General features: G+C 40.5%; 1 protein-coding gene across 1 annotated transcript; it reads right to left on the bottom strand.

The window, feature by feature from the left end:
* Nucleotides 1-752: 752 nt before the first annotated feature.
* LOC110603308 (receptor-like protein kinase 5) lies at nucleotides 753-14,575 on the bottom strand. Its single transcript, XM_043951761.1, has 3 exons — nucleotides 13,450-14,575; nucleotides 1,199-1,441; nucleotides 753-1,079 (listed from the first exon to the last, which is right to left on the bottom strand). The coding sequence occupies exons 1-3, from the start codon at nucleotides 14,573-14,575 to the stop codon at nucleotides 760-762; spliced, it is 1,689 nt and encodes a 562-aa protein (XP_043807696.1). The 3' UTR covers nucleotides 753-759.
* Nucleotides 14,576-16,280: the final 1,705 nt, after the last annotated feature.

Below are 16,280 nucleotides of genomic sequence, written 5' to 3'. Positions count from 1 at the left end.
CTTTTCTTCTCATCATTTCAGTGAAGTTACACAATGGGTTTGCTTTGCTATTGCTATTTCTTTCAGGCATTTGCAACTTGCAGGAAATTGCTTAAAATATTATGGCGGAAGCATCTATAAAATCCGTTCCCTTTAATGCCCCCTTTCCGCTTGAATGGAAAGAAGAAAACTTTAAACGACAATAAGAAATAGTTCAGTATGCGGCCCATGGTGTGAACAAAATGAGCCGAGATATGACACCACAACAAAGTTATGACACCATGAATGCCTTTGATCTCTGTCCCTTACTGGACATTTGTGTCATATGCAAGCTATAGATGGCTTTACAATTTGGCATCCGGATATGAAACTTCAATGAATGGTTATTAGAGAAAGTAGATGGCTGCAAAGCATATTGAACTTTTTACAATGCCACTGATGCTTTGCTTGGATTGTGGAAGTCACAGAAATACAGAAAGTAGATCTGCACGAAATTAAGGCTCCTAGTCCTAAGTAGCACATAGTTGTGCAGGAGCTGCTTATTTTCTTAATAGTCTTGATTACTTGCCTAAACTATTCTATAACCTAGTTCTGCTAAAAGACCAACTCAAGAGACTTCACACCACCGAAGAGGACTTGAAGACCATTGAATTAAAACTTATTGGTACGCAGGTCTAACAGTGAGATCAGACATTTTCATCACTGTCTGATGCACGTCCATTCTTTGAACTCAATATGATGGGAGTGACATGGCTATCTCTTCCCCTGTTCTTCAGTCCATTAACGCCTGGATAATTGTATTTGAACTAGGACTTGTAAGACCTTTCTCATGGAAGGTCTATCAGAAGGCACTTTGCTTGTACACTTAACCCCAAGTTCGAAAACAATTATCATTTCATCTAAGTAAGAAGATTCAGTGATCTCCTTGTCCAGAGCATTCACTATAGGTCTTCCTTCACTCATGTGACGCCATGCCCATTTTGCTAGGCATTTATCTTCATCTCCAAGAGGAGCCTCCTTCCCAGTTGTTAGTTCAAGAAGGACAACCCCAAAGCTGTAAACATCAATTTTCTCGTTCACTTTCACTGTGTTGGCATACTCTGCAATTCAACTAGATTCTTTAGTCATGGAAAAAAAAAAAAGGAGGGGGGGGGGGGGATGGAGCATAATCTACAATTAATGTTGATATTTCAGTAATGAAAAAGGAGAATTTACTTGCCCGGAGCTATATAGCCGAAAGAGCCAGCCATGACAGATGCTGAAGCTTCTCCTTTCTCAACCAGCAGCTTGGCCAAACCAAAATCAGCAATTTTTGCATTGAAAGCAGAATCTAGCAAGATATTGCTTGACTTCACATCTCGGTGAATAATGGGGGGAGAGCAGTCATGGTGGAGGTAGGATAAGCCCTGGGCGGCTCCCACTGCTATCCGGAACCTCGTCGGCCAGTCCAAGCAGGCTGAACCTGTGATCAAGCATAATTTAGCCATATTTTTATTATATTTATTACCGTTTATTTACACATTATTTAGCTTAATTTATGGTTTTTACCTTATTTTTACAGAAAATGAAGAAATTGGAAAAATGGAGAAAAAGTGCAGAAAATGACAGTAAAGTGATTGGGTCAGTGATTTGCCCAAATCGCTGCCCAAATCAAGCTGAAGCAGAAACCTGGAGGCAACAGGCAGAAGTGATTGGGTCAGTGATTTGCCCAAACCACTTGCAGAAACTGCCCAGATCACTAGCAGAGATAGCACAGACTTGCAGAAAGTGATTGGACCAGTGATTTGCCCAAATCACTGCCCCGATCACAATGACAGCAGAAAATACAGCAGAGCGGAAAATTGTTCAGGAAACCGAATTTTGAGTTTTCAGAAGTCCAAATCCAACTCAATCACTACCAAAACAATTCCAAGAGCCACGAAAGAGTTTCTCACTTAAGGAATTCCAGTTGCAATTAAATTCAACATCAAAAGAGGAATCACAAGCCAAATTAAAAAGGGATTTCAAAACCCTAGAAGGATGGAATTCTTCAGCTATAAAAGAGCAACCTCCAAACCAGCAAGGGGCATCTTCTGATCAGCTATTCAGCCTCTCTCCCTCTCGGCAGAATTGCAGTTTCTTCCCTTTTCTTTTCTTTTAGTCTTTTTGTGTATTAGTCCACCATGAGTGGCTAAACTCCTTTCTTTTCTAGTTGAAGTTGGTGAATTTCAGATTTTGTGATGAATTGGGAGATTTAAATCTCCATTGTTAAACTTCTATTTATTTCCAATATTTATGTAATTTGATCTTTCTATAATTGTTGCTTTACTTTTAGAATCAATAAGGGCCCATTGCTTTTAATTGCTTGAGTAACAATTGTTTAAATAATTTAGGTCCGTAATTGCTTAGAATATTTAAACTTACATTTAATCAAGTTGCATGATCTAAACTTGACCACGCGGTTGGCAAGGTTGGAATTAGGTTTCTCTAAGTCTTAATGCAGTTAACAGTTGTTCGATGCAAAGGCCCCAAGGACGTTCCTTGGCAACTTGTTAACTAGTGTTTGATTAGCGAACGTTTCCTAATCAAACTAGAACTAAGGAGGAATTTGGATTGTGAGAAGCGTCTTCCACATCCAAAACTAATTTATTGGAATAAATAGGAGTGTTAAAGAATCAATGATCAATTCTAAACAATCTGAAATAAGATCCATACTTCAACTAGAAGCTTTTCTCTTATTGAAATTTCTCATCTATTTAAGTTATTGCTTTCTTTTTCCATTTAATTCACTATCATCAAAACAAAACCCCCCTCTTTTATTTACTTGTTATTTACTTTACCTAGTCATTATTAGGAAAATCTTTAGTGTCAATTCCTTGTGGTTCGACCCTATTGCCACTATCTACAAATTTATTTTGTTGGTTGATAATAGGTTTATTTTTTACGGCTTCGACAACCGCCTATCAAAAATTGGCGCCGTTGCCGGGGAACTGATCTAACTAACGTATTTTCCCTTTATGGCCAGGTCTGGCCGTAAAGACACTCTTCTTTACGACCCTGAGATTGAGAAAACTGCCAAGCACTTAAGGAAGCAAGCAAATTTGAGGAACCAAGCCTCAAAAGCATCTTCATCAGCAACACCATCTCACAGAGCTGTTGTTATACCTGCTGATTTTTCTGCACCAGCAAATTCACCTACCTCTGCACCAGCTGAAGCACTTGCTGTACATCTGCCCCTGCTGCAGAAATTTTTGCACCAACAGACTCTCCTACAGCCACTACTGCATTTGAACCTGATACCCGATTCCATGTTATGGTAGAAAATCCAGCAATGGCGCAACAACCTGCTGTCCGTGAGGAAGCTGAACTTCAAGCTGGAAATTTGCTTATCCCTGTCCAAGCACCACAACCACAGCCACGGGAAAGAACTCTCGGAGAGCTAGCTGAACCAGCAGGAGACCTAGCACCCTTATGCATTGCATATCCCCCATTAACAGCACCTTTTGAGCTTAAGACAGGTCTGATCCATCTCCTTCCCAAATTTAGAGGCCTAGAAAATGAAGATCCTCACAAGCATTTGAAGGCATTCCACATTGTGTGCTCCACCATGAGACCTCAAGGTATTCCCGAAGAGGATGTCAAACTTAGAGCCTTCCCTTTTTCCCTTAATGACTATGCCAAGGAATGGCTATTCTACTTACCACCCGGATCCATCACATCATGGGCTGGTATGGTGAGAGCATTCTTGAGAAAGTTCTTTCCTACCTCAAAAGCCATAGGCATCCGTCGAGAGATAAGTGGCATAAGGCAAAAGCACTCTGAAGGCTTGTATGAGTATTGGGAGAGGTTCAAAAAGTTGTGCACAAGCTGTCCTCAACATGATATTTCTGACCAATCTCTCATTGAGTATTTCTATGGAGGTTTGCTACCCTCGGAGAGAAAGTTTATTGATGCAGCTTGTGGAGGATCAATTGAAAGAAAATCACCTCGAGAGATGAGGGAATTAATTTCCACCATGGCTGCAGCTTCTCAGCAGTTTGGAGACCATGAACAGCCACCAAGAAGAGTGAATGAGGTGAGTACATCCGAATTGGCATCCCAAATTTCTGATCTCACCAATGCTATCCGTAGCCTTGTTGTGGGTCAAACCCAACAAGTCCAGCAGATTCAGCAGCCCAAGACATGTGGAATATGTGCCAACAACCACCCAACTGATCTATGTCCTTCCCTTCAAGAGGAGGACCAGCAAGTCAATGCTGTTGGAGGCTTCAATGGGCAAAGAATGTATGATCCCTATGCAAATACTTATAATCCAGGTTGGAGGGACCATCCAAATTTCAGTTATGCAAGGGGAAATCAATATCCAAGCTACCAGCAAAGGAATCAAGCTCAAGCTGCACCTCAGAACTCCAATGCACCTCTTGAGGAGATTGTGAAGAATTTAGCAAATACGGTGCAGAATCTTTAAAAACAAGTGAGCCAAATGGCCACTTCAATGATCAAATATGAGTCTCAAAGGAAGCTACCCTCCCAAACTGAGATAAATCCAAGGCAAAATGCTAGTGCCATCACATTGAGGAGTGGAAAAGAGTTGCAAGACAATGGGGTTGAAAAATTGCAAAAACAGGCCATGGAGGAAAATCTGCCAGAAAGTGATCAGAGCAGTGATTTGCCCAAATCACCAGAGAAGGCAGAAAGTGATCTGCCCAAATCAACAGACCAGGCAGAAACCAGTCAAAGGTAGAAACAGCAACCTATGGAGAAATTCAAGGTACCTCCTCCCTTCCCAAAGAGATTTGCAAGGTCCCAAAAAGAGAAAGAGGAAAAAGAGATATTGGAGACACTACGCAAAGTGGAAATCAACATACCCCTACTTGATGCTGTAAAGCAAATTCCAAGGTATGCCAAGTTTCTCAAAGAGCTATGCACCAACCGAAGGAAACTTGCTGAACGTGAAAAGGTAAGTGTGGGGGAGTGTGTTTCAGCTGTCATCCAAAGGAAACTTCCAGTCAAATGCAAGGATAGAGGGATGTTTGCAGTTTCATGCAAGATAGGCAATGTGGGAATAAAGAAGGCCATGTGTGACCTTGGAGCCTCAATTAATGTCATGCCCCTTTCTATTTTTAACTTGTTGAATGCAGGTACACTCAAGGGCACCAACATCATAATCCAATTGGCTGACCGATCCATTGTCTACCCTAAAGGAGTGCTTGAAGATGTGTTAGTGCAAGTGGACCAACTAGTCTTCCCAGCTGATTTTTATGTCATTGACATGGAGGAAGATAAGAGCAACACCACCTATGATATCTTACTTGGGAGACCATTCTTGAGCATAGCAAGAACAAAAATTGATGTGCATGATGGCACATTGACCATGGAGTTTGAAGGGGGAATTATAAAATTTAATGTTTATGATGCCATGAAATTCCCCAATGATGTTTCTCCTGTTTATGGCCTTGATATAATTGATGATTTAAGTCAAGAAATTTTTGATTTTGATCAAGAAAACTTACTTTATGAAGGTCTTTGCAGGAGAGAAGAAGTGGACAGCAACACCAAGACAGACCAGATGGAGTACTGTTCACAGCTGGCTACAGGTGATTTGCCCAGCGATCTGCCCAAATCACCCAGACAATCTGCCCAAATCAGTGAGCAGATAGACTTAACAGAAAGTGATTTGACCAGTGATTTGCCCAAATCACTGGGCAAATCAGACAGCAAGCAGACAAAAAACCAGCAGACAGAGAAAGCACCAGATCTGAAACCCTTGCCTAGCCACCTCAAATATGCCTACTTGGGGGCTGGAAATACACTCCCAGTAATTATTTCCAACCAGCTCAGCCAAGAAGAAGAGCAAAAGCTCCTGGATGTGTTGAGGAAGCACAAGAAGGCAATTGGGTGGACATTGGAGGACATAAAGGGAATCTCACCCTCAACATGCATGCATCGGATACTTATGGAGGATGAGTGCAAACCTGTTCGTGAGGCACAAAGAAGGCTGAATCCACCAATGATGGAGGTTGTGAAGAAGGAGATAGTGAAGCTCCTAGACATTGGGGTAATCTACCCCATTTCTGACAGTAAGTGGGTGAGTCCCGTCTATGTGGTACTAAAGAAGACCGGGATTACCATTGTCCCTAATTCTGAAGGAGAGCTAGTACCCACTCGTGTGCAAAATGGGTGGAGAGTTTGCATGGACTACAGGAAGCTCAACACAGTCACAAGGAAGGACCATTTTCCCTTGCCCTTCATGGACCAAATGCTTGAGAGACTCGCTGGAAAAAGTCATTACTGCCTCCTCGATGGATATTCGGGATTTTATCAAATCCCCGTTGCACCTGAAGATCAAGAGAAGACCACTTTCACTTGCCCATTTGGCAACTTCGCATTTAGGAGGATGCCCTTCGGTCTTTGCAATGCACCAGCCACTTTCCAAAGGTGCATGATGAACATCTTTTCTGACTATGTGGAGAAAATCATTGAAGTCTTCATGGATGACTTTACGGTGTATGGCAACTCATTCCATGAATGCCTAGCCAACTTGGAGAAGATACTTCAAAGGTGTTTAGAGACAAACTTGGTTCTCAACTATGAGAAGTGCCACTTCATGGTCAGCCATGGCTTAATCTTAGGCCATATTGTTTCAGCAAAAGGGATTGAGGTGGACAAAGCAAAAATTGACACCATAAAAAATCTGCCCTACCCAACCAGCATTAGGGAGATTAGATCATTCCTTGGACATGCTGGTTTTTATAGGAGGTTCATCAAGGATTTTTCCAAAATAACTCAACCTTTGTGCAGGTGGTTACAGCAGGAGGTACCATTCAACTTTGATGGCAGCTGCAAAACAGCTTTTGATTTGATCAAATCACTGCTGATTTCTGCCCTAGTCATCCAGCCACCTGATTGGACTCTTCCATTTGAGATCATGTGTGATGCCAGCAACTTTGCTGTAGGTGCAGTATTGGGACAACGTAAAGGTAACTCTCCTCATGTTATTCACTATGCTTCACGCACCCTAGATGCTGCACAATGCAATTATTCATCCACGGAAAAAGAATTGCTGGCTGTTGTGTTTGCATTGGAGAAGTTTCGGTCCTATCTACTTGGGACAAAGGTGATTATATACTCAAATCATGCTGCACTAAGATATTTAATCAAGAAAAAGGAGTCCAAACCTAGGCTGGTGCGATGGATATTGCTGGTGCAAGAATTTGACTTGGAAATCCGCGACAAGAAAGGAAAGGAGAACCTTGTGGCTGATCACCTCAGCAGAATTCTGACCGAGATGGAGACATGCCCCATCAATGAGACCTTCCCTGATGAGCACCTCTTTGCTGTCCAAGAAGAGGAACCATGGTATGCTGATATTGTTAATTACCTTGCCATAGGTGATTTGCCCACTGATTTGCCCAAACATATGAGAGACAAGATCAAGAAAGAGGCAAGGTATTATGTGTGGGATGAGCCTTACCTATGGAAGCATTGTGCAGACCAAGTCATAAGGAGATGCATCCCAAACCATGAGATCACTTCTGTCCTAACTTTCTGCCACTCTTACAGCTGTGGAGGTCACTTTGGGCCACGCAAGACAGCCTTGAAAGTTTTTGAAAGTGGGTTATTTTGGCCTAACATATTTAGAGATGCTTATTTATTTTGTAGGTCATGTGCAAGATGCCAACAAACAGGAAACCTTGGCAATAGAAGTGAAATGCCTCAAGCCCCCATCATGGTGTGTGAAATCTTTGACATATGGGGCATTGACTTCATGGGACCATTCCCACCTTCCTTTGGCAATACCTACATACTTCTTGCTGTAGATTATGTGTCCAAGAGGATTGAGGCCAAAGCAACAAGGGCTGATGATGCAAAAACAGTGTGTGATTTTGTAAAATCCCACATTTTCTCAAGATTTGGACTGCCCAAGGCCATAATCAGTGACCGAGGCACCCATTTTTGCAACAAGGTGGTAGAAACTCTCCTAAAGAAGCACCATGTCATCCATAGAACCTCTACCGCCTATCATCCTCAAACAAATGGGCTGGCTGAAGTGTCAAATAGGGAGATCAAGTCAATCTTGGGGAAAACGGTCTGCCCAAATCGCAAGGACTGGAGTGTGCGCCTAAATGATGCCTTATGGGCATATAGAACAGCATATAAAACTCCAATTGGGATGTCTCCATATAGGCTGATTCATGGGAAAGCATGCCATCTACCTGTGGAACTTGAACACAAAGCCTATTGGGCTGTGAAGAGCCGCAATCTTGATGAAAAAGAGGCTGGAATTCACAGAAAATTGCAAATCCAAGAGCTTGAGGAGATCCGGCGTGATGCATATGAAACTTCATGGGATTATAAAGCAAGGACCAAAGCCTTCCATGACAAAAACATCTCCAGAAAACACTTCCAGGTTGGTGATAAGGTTTTGCTTTTTGATTCCAGGTTCAAATTATTCCCTGGAAAGCTTCGGTCTAGGTGGATTGGGCCATTCTTGGTTGAGCATGTCTATCCACATGGAGCTGTTGACATACGGAGCCCACAAACAAGCAAAGTTTTCAAAGTTAATAGGCATCGTTTGAAGAGATTCTATGAAGGTTTTACTGTTCATGTTGTGGAGGAGGTTCCCTTGGATCCCCCCTTCCCAAGACTGCTGAGCAAGACACTGAAGTCCAGCCCAAGACAGAAAACAGGGCGCTATTGGGAGGCAGCCCAGATGTGGTGATTTGCCCAAATCACCGGAGTGATTTGCCCAAATCACTGGGCGTATCACCTGACTATAGAGTAGTATCAAGTGATTGGGGCAGTGATTTGCCCAAATCGACAGGCCACATCGACAGGAACAAAACGCGATCAATCAGACAGTTACACCAAAGAAGTGATTTGCCCAGGTGATTTGACCAAATTACCGGCCAAATCACCAAATCAAGCACATCATCAGGAAAGGCGTGAACAGTCACGTGAATAGTACCAGCCAAGCAACAGCAAGGAAGAAAGTGATCGGGGCAGTGATTTGCCCAAATCACTGCTCCAATCACCCTGTCAAGAATCCAAAGAGCCAACATTAAATGATCAGGGCAGTTCACCTACCCAAATCACTTTAAGTATATTTTCTCTTATTTTTTACTTTTTACGCAATTTACTATTTTCATCTCTTCTTCTTCAAGATTTTCTTCTCCAACCACCACTCACCCACCAGCGAACTCAAGACCACCATGGTCCGAATCACGATGAAGGCCACCGGCGGACCATTCATGTGGAAGAAATTAGGGCTACCGAGACCACCCAGTCCCTCTGACAGTGATGACGAAACATGGGACGCACCACCAGTCCACACCAGCACCGAAACGCCACCGGCTACGGGAACAGCATCAGGACGCACTGACTCACCGGCCGTCCAGACATATCGCCGGCAAAAGAAACGGCCAAGGATGCCGACACCACCTCCACCATCCACATCCCCAATAGCCCCGACAGCAAACCCTGCAGGCGAAACGCCACCAGAAGCCACCACTTCTTCCGGCCACGGAAAGAAACGGCCAAGGACGCCGTCACCACCCTCACCGTCACACCCAGAACAAGAAACAGAGACTGCCATTGCCATACATCCCGCAGGACACAAAGAAAGTGGTGCGCCCAGCGATTTGCCCACTGATACGCCCACTGACTTGCCCGCTGACTTGCCAACTGATGCGCCCAGCGATATGCCGAGCGATTTGCCCAGTGATCTGCCCAGACCAACATGCCCTGATCACATCACTCAGGCCCTGAAATTCAACAAAATTTATGAGCAGACCGGGCTGGCCAAAATATCATCTCTTCCATATCATCTAGGTAAGTACATCCATCATGACACCCTTCGCGCACTGAGACTCCAGAATCAGGTATGCTCCCTCATTTCTGCTGTTGGTTGGGAGAAATTCTTCTTCCTTCGCATGCCCTCATTCCTTGAACTCACACAGGAGTTCTTCACCACATTTTATTTTAACAGACCTGCCATGCACAAACTGCACACACAAAGCACAGTGGGGTTCAGATTATTGGGACAATGATTTCGCTTGTCCCTGCAGGAATTTAGCAATGCCATGGGCTGTGAATGCCCCCAGTCTACTTGGGACTTCCCTGCTAAGTTCAACCCAAGTTCTGCATACTTGGAGTTAAGTGATAATCCCCCAGACACATACTCACCCACCAGGTCCAAGGACTTATACCTCAGCAACCCCAGCCTGAAATACATCCACAGATTTCTGGCTTACACATTTTCTAGGAGGAAGGATGCTTCTAACATCCTGACCAAAACTGAGTTATATATTCTTTGGTGCATGCACACTCACAGAAAAATCCATCTTGGATATTGGGTTGCCACCCAAATATCCAACATCATACAATACCACAGGCCTCTAATTTTTGGCCCTTTGATCACTGCCATTGCAGTGAATCTCAAATTATTGCACCCAGCATATACTGACCTTTCCCCCACCCCCAAAATAACCCCCTTAGACCTACGCACATTAGATGACATGGGGTTTCTTTGCAAAGTGGGGGATATTTTTTCCATTGCACCTGCAGGTCCAGTAACACCACGCCACGAGCGTGTTTTCAGAAGACAGAAAGCCAACAATACCACCACCCAACAGCCAGCCTCCATCGCTGCCCTAGCAGATGGGACAACACAGGAAACAGGGCAGGAACCAGCACCAGCACAGGAAGCACCCCCAGCAGCCCCCCAGCAGGATGCCCATCAGCCACCTGAAGATGAAGCCCCCAACCAGACAATAGAGGCTCGTCTCACTAGAATTGAGGACCGAATGCAACGGATGGAGCACCTATTGGACCTGCTGGTAGACCATTTTCTATCCCAGCACCGTGACAGACAGTGATTTGACCAGTGATTTGCCCAAATCACTGGCCAAACCACCCACAGGCCAGGAAATCCCTTTCCCTTTCCTCATTCATTCTTTATATATATATGCTTATACATTAAGGACAATGTATGCCATAGGTGTGGGGGTATTGTTAGGTTAATTTTGCATTGATTCCATCATTGATTTGTTTCTTTTTGTTCTTTTTTTGTTTCTTTTTGCATTATTTTTACCCCTTTTTTCACACACCAGAATTTTTTTTCACACTTTCTGCACACACACATAGAATTTTGTCTTAGCTTTTGCTCTACTCAACATAGATAACAAAGTTAAAAGAGTTTCCTTGTCTCATGACCCCATTGATTTGCCACCCCTTTAAGCCTAAATTGAATCATGCACAGTGTGTAGCCTTTACTTAGGAAGATCTTTTTCTTGAATTGAGTTCTTGAAACTGCTGTGGCCAATAGGAAAGGAAAATAAATTGCATGCAATAAAAGGTTAGCGTAATTCTCTATTGAGTTGATTTGCCCAAATTGTTATAAAAAGGAAAAAGAAAAAGAAAAACTCAGCAAATCAAAAAGCACAACCTGTTCCTATGATCTAAGGCTATGAACTGAGCTAATAGTCACTTGGACAAGTGACCAACTGAGTAACCGGAGGTGTATTACCCATGTGCACCGTCGCGTAAAAAGGTTGGTGACTTTTCAAGCATAAAATAAAGTTTCGATGGTCTAAGATTATGAACAGAGCTAGTAGCCACTTGGACAAGTGACAAACTGAGTAACCGGGGGTGTATCACCCATATACACCATCGCGTAAAAAGGTTGGTGATTTTTTCAGGCAAGGATAAAAAGTGCTGGTAATTAAAAATGCTTAAAATAGGGCAAGTCACTCTTAAGGGATTGCATTAAACCTAATATAAAAGAATAAGCATGATCAAATCAAAAACTTTCCCTTGGCCATGGTGAGTGATAGGAAACAAGGAAAGAAGGGGACAACCTTAGTACATGCATCCTACACTGTAGTGTTTCAAATTAGGAGTCTGGGGGGGCTCATTAAGTGGTACTTAGGCTCAAAAGAAAAAGGAGCTTGATTGACTAAGTTATTTGTTGCTTGAGGACAAGCAAAAAGTTAGGTGTGGGGGTATTTGATCAAGTATAATTTAGCCACATTTTTATTATATTTATTACTGTTTATTTACACATTATTTAGCTTAATTTATGGTTTTTACCTTATTTTTACAGAAAAGGAAGAAATTGGAAAAATGGAGAAAAAGTGCAGAAAATGACAGAAAAGTGATTGGGTCAGTGATTTGCCCAAATCGCTGTCCAAATCAAGCTGAAGCAGAAACCTGGAGGCAACAGGCAGAAGTGATTGGGTCAGTGATTTGTCCAAACCACTCGCAGAAACTGCCCAGATCACTAGCAGAGATAGCACAGACTTGCAGAAAGTGATTGGACCAGTGATTTGCCCAAATCACTGCCCCGATCACAATGACAGCAGAAAATACAGCAGAGCGGGAAATTGTTCAGGAAACCGAATTTTGAGTTTTCAGAAGTCCAAATCCAACTCAATCACTACCAAAACAATTCCAAGAGCCACGAAAGAGTTTCTCACTTAAGGAATTCCAGTTGCAATTAAATTCAACATCAAAAGAGGAATCACAAGCCAAATTAAAAAGGGATTTCAAAACCCTAGAAGGATGAAATTCTTCAGATATAAAAGAGCAACCTCCAAACCAGCAAGGGGCATCTTCTGATCAGCTATTCAGCCTCTCTCCCTCTCGGCAGAACTGCAGTTTCTTCCCTTTTCTTTTCTTTTAGTCTTTTTGTGTATTTAGTCCACAATGAGTGGCTAAACTCCTTTCTTTTCTAGTTGAAGTTGGTGAATTTCAGATTTTGTGATGAATTGGGAGATTTAAATCTCCATTGTTAAACTTCTATTTATTTCCAATATTTATGCAATTTGATCTTTCTATAATTGTTGCTTTACTTTTAGAATCAATAAGGGCCCATTGCTTTTAATTGCTTGAGTAACAATTGTTTAAATAATTTAGGTCCGTAATTGCTTAGAATATTTAAACTCACATTTAATCAAGTTGCATGATCTAAACTTGACCACGCGGTTGGCAAGGTTGGAATTAGGTTTCTCTAAGTCTTAATGCAGTTAACAGTTGTTCGATGCCAAAGGCCCCAAGGACGTTCCTTGGCAACTTGTTAACTAGTGTTTGATTAGCGAACGTTTCCTAATCAAACTAGAACTAAGGAGGAATTTGGATTGTGAGAAGCGTCTTCCACATCCAAAACTAATTTATTGGAATAAATAGGAGTGTTAAAGAATCAATGATCAATTCTAAACAATCTGAAATAAGATCCATACTTCAACTAGAAGCTTTTCTCTTATTGAAATTTCTCATCTATTTAAGTTATTACTTTCTTTTGCCATTTAATTCACTATCATCAAAACAAAACCCCCCTCTTTTATTTACTTGTTATTTACTTTACCTAGTCATTATTAGGAAAATCTTTGGTGTCAATTCCCTGTGGTTTGACCCTATTGCCACTATCTACAAATTTATTTTGTTGGTTGATAATAGGTTTATTTTTTACGGCTTCGACAACCGCCTATCAACCTGAGACATTTGTTAATATCTTCTTCACATGGAGCCATTGATCCAGGCTACTTCTCTCCATATATTCATAGACGAGAAGTTTTGAATCTTCATTGCAAATATAACAAAGCAGCTTCACTATGTTGAAATGCCTTATTCTACCAAGTATCTGAACTTCTGCATGGAATTGTTTCTCAAGTTTCTGGTCTAACTTCTTGTCGCTCCGAATTCTTTTCACAGCAACAAGACCTGATTGCTGCACAGCAACACGGTATACTTTTCCTGATCCTCCGGTTCCTATCAGGTTGGTTTCTGTTAAACCTGGCAATATATCTGATTCTGTGAAATCCAACTGCTGAAATAAGGTGAGCTTCCATGGTGAATTTAGTATGAGCTTCTTTCGGTAGACTCTGATAACAAATAATGAGAGTAGCAAAACTAACACAAAGGCTGTTGCCAAAACACTTGATATCAGAGCTAGGAATTGGGTTGAACTTTTTATTGATTTTTGGATATTGGAATGGCATAGATTAAGGCTTAGCAATGAGCTTCTGGTACAGAGACCAGGATTGTTCAGGAAGCTGCTTTTATAAGCAGTGTTTTCTAAGCTGATTGGGATTTCCCCTGTGAGATTATTCGAAGAGAGATTCAGAAAAGTACACTTCAGGGAGCTAAACTCAGGTGGAATTTGGCCGGAAAATCGGTTACCTGACAAGTCCAGTTGTAGAAGATTAGGTAGAAAACCAATTTCCATTGGAATTTGTCCTGAAAGTTGATTTTGACTCATATTCAGTGTAGTTAATGACTTCCATGAGACTATATCAGATGGAATGGCTCCACTGAGCTGGTTCCTATCAAGCAGAAGAGTAGTGAGAAGAGGATGACCAGTTAATTCTTGAGGGACAATGCCAGAAAACAAGTTATTACTGGCATTAAACACCGTGAGATTCCTCCAAGAAGCAACACTGGGGATTTTACCAGAAAATCTGTTGTTACTGATCTTTAGCCTTTTAAGATTCCCTGATACTTCATCAGGAATCTTACCCGCGAACAAATTGTCGCTTAGCATCAGATAGATCAAATTCGAAGATGTCCACAGGCCAACAGGAACATTGCCAGTAAATGAATTATGTGAAATACTAACCATCAGCAAACTACTGCAATTCCCAAGTGATTCTGGCAACTCTCCATGGAGATTGTTATCGAAGGCTGCCACTTCTACTAACTTTCCTCCATTGCATAAAAATTCAGGCAGCCTTCCAGTAAGCTTGTTAACCTTTATTACATATTTTAATAATTCAAACAATGAAATTCATTTGGTTCCTATACTGTCCAATGTCCTTTTGTTTCGGATTTGTTATGATGGATAGGCCATTTAGATTTTCAACCAAATTTAAGTTTATTTTATTTTTAAAGTGATAGAAAAGAATTGAATTCTTATAAAATTTTTTGTTGCAAATAAAGGGTTAGAGTTTAAATTGTTATAAACGAATTATTATTATTTTTTTTTGAATGAAGTTGGAACTCTTGATTCTAAGCTAGGTTATGTTCAAAATCTGATAAGAGAATAGCAATTAGAGTACATGCTCTTTAAAAAAGGCAATCCTTGTCTAATATATTTATGTGAACTCTATTTTAATTTTATTTAGTACTTTTTTTAAGAAAAAAAATATTTATATAATTAAAATAACTGGAAAATAACAAATCTCAAATGAGCCATTAAATTTTGATTAGTGTCCAAATAAGATTAAATTATGCTTGATAATTATTAGTGTCTAATAATTTAGAAGATAGGGTACATTAAAAACTTTAATAGTCTTTCAAATATGAGAATAAATTATTTAAATTCAACCATGCATTACTTTTCTTTTTCAAGACAGAGCTTCTGAAAATAATGTACTTTGACTAATTGATAATCATAATACTATATTTTTATTGAAATATTATAAAGGATAGGAATAATGTCAAATTATGCATTTTTTATAACTGTATCTTTAATTTTTTTTATAAAAATTTTATATACTAATAATATTTTTACAATTATATACTCTATCTATATTTTTATTAAAAATTAATGAAAAAACCTATTTTTAGCATAAAAAATTTCTTAATTAATAAAAAACCATAATTAAAATAATATTTATCTAAAAATAGCTATAAAGATAAAAAAGTATTTTTTTGATTTGTAATTAAACCTTCAACGTTCGACATCCGGTTCAAGACGATTAACAGAAACGCAGATAAATGAAACAACTCTTTAACATTTCTATTTGTTAATTTAGAATTTTTTTATATTGTTAACAATAATATAAATGAAAAGTACAATTGTAAGAAAATATTAATATAAAATATTTTTATTTAAAAAAAAATAAGGAAATTGAAAAAGATACAAACTTTATAATTTTTTTATACGATTTCCTTAATGCATTTAGCGCATTTGAAAGTAGCATAGAGGAGAAAAATTAAAAAATTGATGAGCAAATTAGTTGGCTGAGTCTCTCTAACAACCAAGCACATAAACCTCAGGTCAGGGTACTCACAGATTTAGTCTGGTGGTAAGTGCATTCAAATAAATCTGAGAGATCTTAGGTTCAAATCCCCACTCAGGTGAAGCCAAGCCAAGTCAATAAGTTAAGATTGACTAAAACGTTTGCTATGAAAGATGTGAACACAATGGGCTTTTTGTAAATTTAGGGGCGGGGGAATTAAAATTTGCTGATTTGGGGTTGGGAAAAACTTATTGACGGATTTGGGGTTCGCCATCTGGCGCCTCTTTGAAAGGCGCCAGGGTCTGGCGCTTCTCAAAGAAGCGCCAAGACTTAATCTGGCGCCTCTTTGAGAGGCGCCAAGCT

Source organism: Manihot esculenta, chromosome 16, assembly GCF_001659605.2.
Source record: "Manihot esculenta cultivar AM560-2 chromosome 16, M.esculenta_v8, whole genome shotgun sequence".
NCBI lineage: Eukaryota > Viridiplantae > Streptophyta > Magnoliopsida > Malpighiales > Euphorbiaceae > Manihot > Manihot esculenta.
This window is presented reverse-complemented; position numbering and strand designations above follow the sequence as displayed.

Excerpts from the sequence above, each read along its gene's own strand:
- LOC110603308 (XM_043951761.1), bottom strand. The coding sequence starts at position 14,575 with ATGGTTAGTATTTCACATAATTCATTTACTGGCAATGTTCCTGTTGGC. Across the intron at positions 1,442-13,449 it reads GATATTAACAAATGTCTCAG|GTTCAGCCTGCTTGGACTGG; the intron begins GTTGATAGGCGG and ends GCTTGATCACAG. Across the intron at positions 1,080-1,198 it reads TTTCGGCTATATAGCTCCGG|AGTATGCCAACACAGTGAAA; the intron begins GCAAGTAAATTC and ends GTTGAATTGCAG.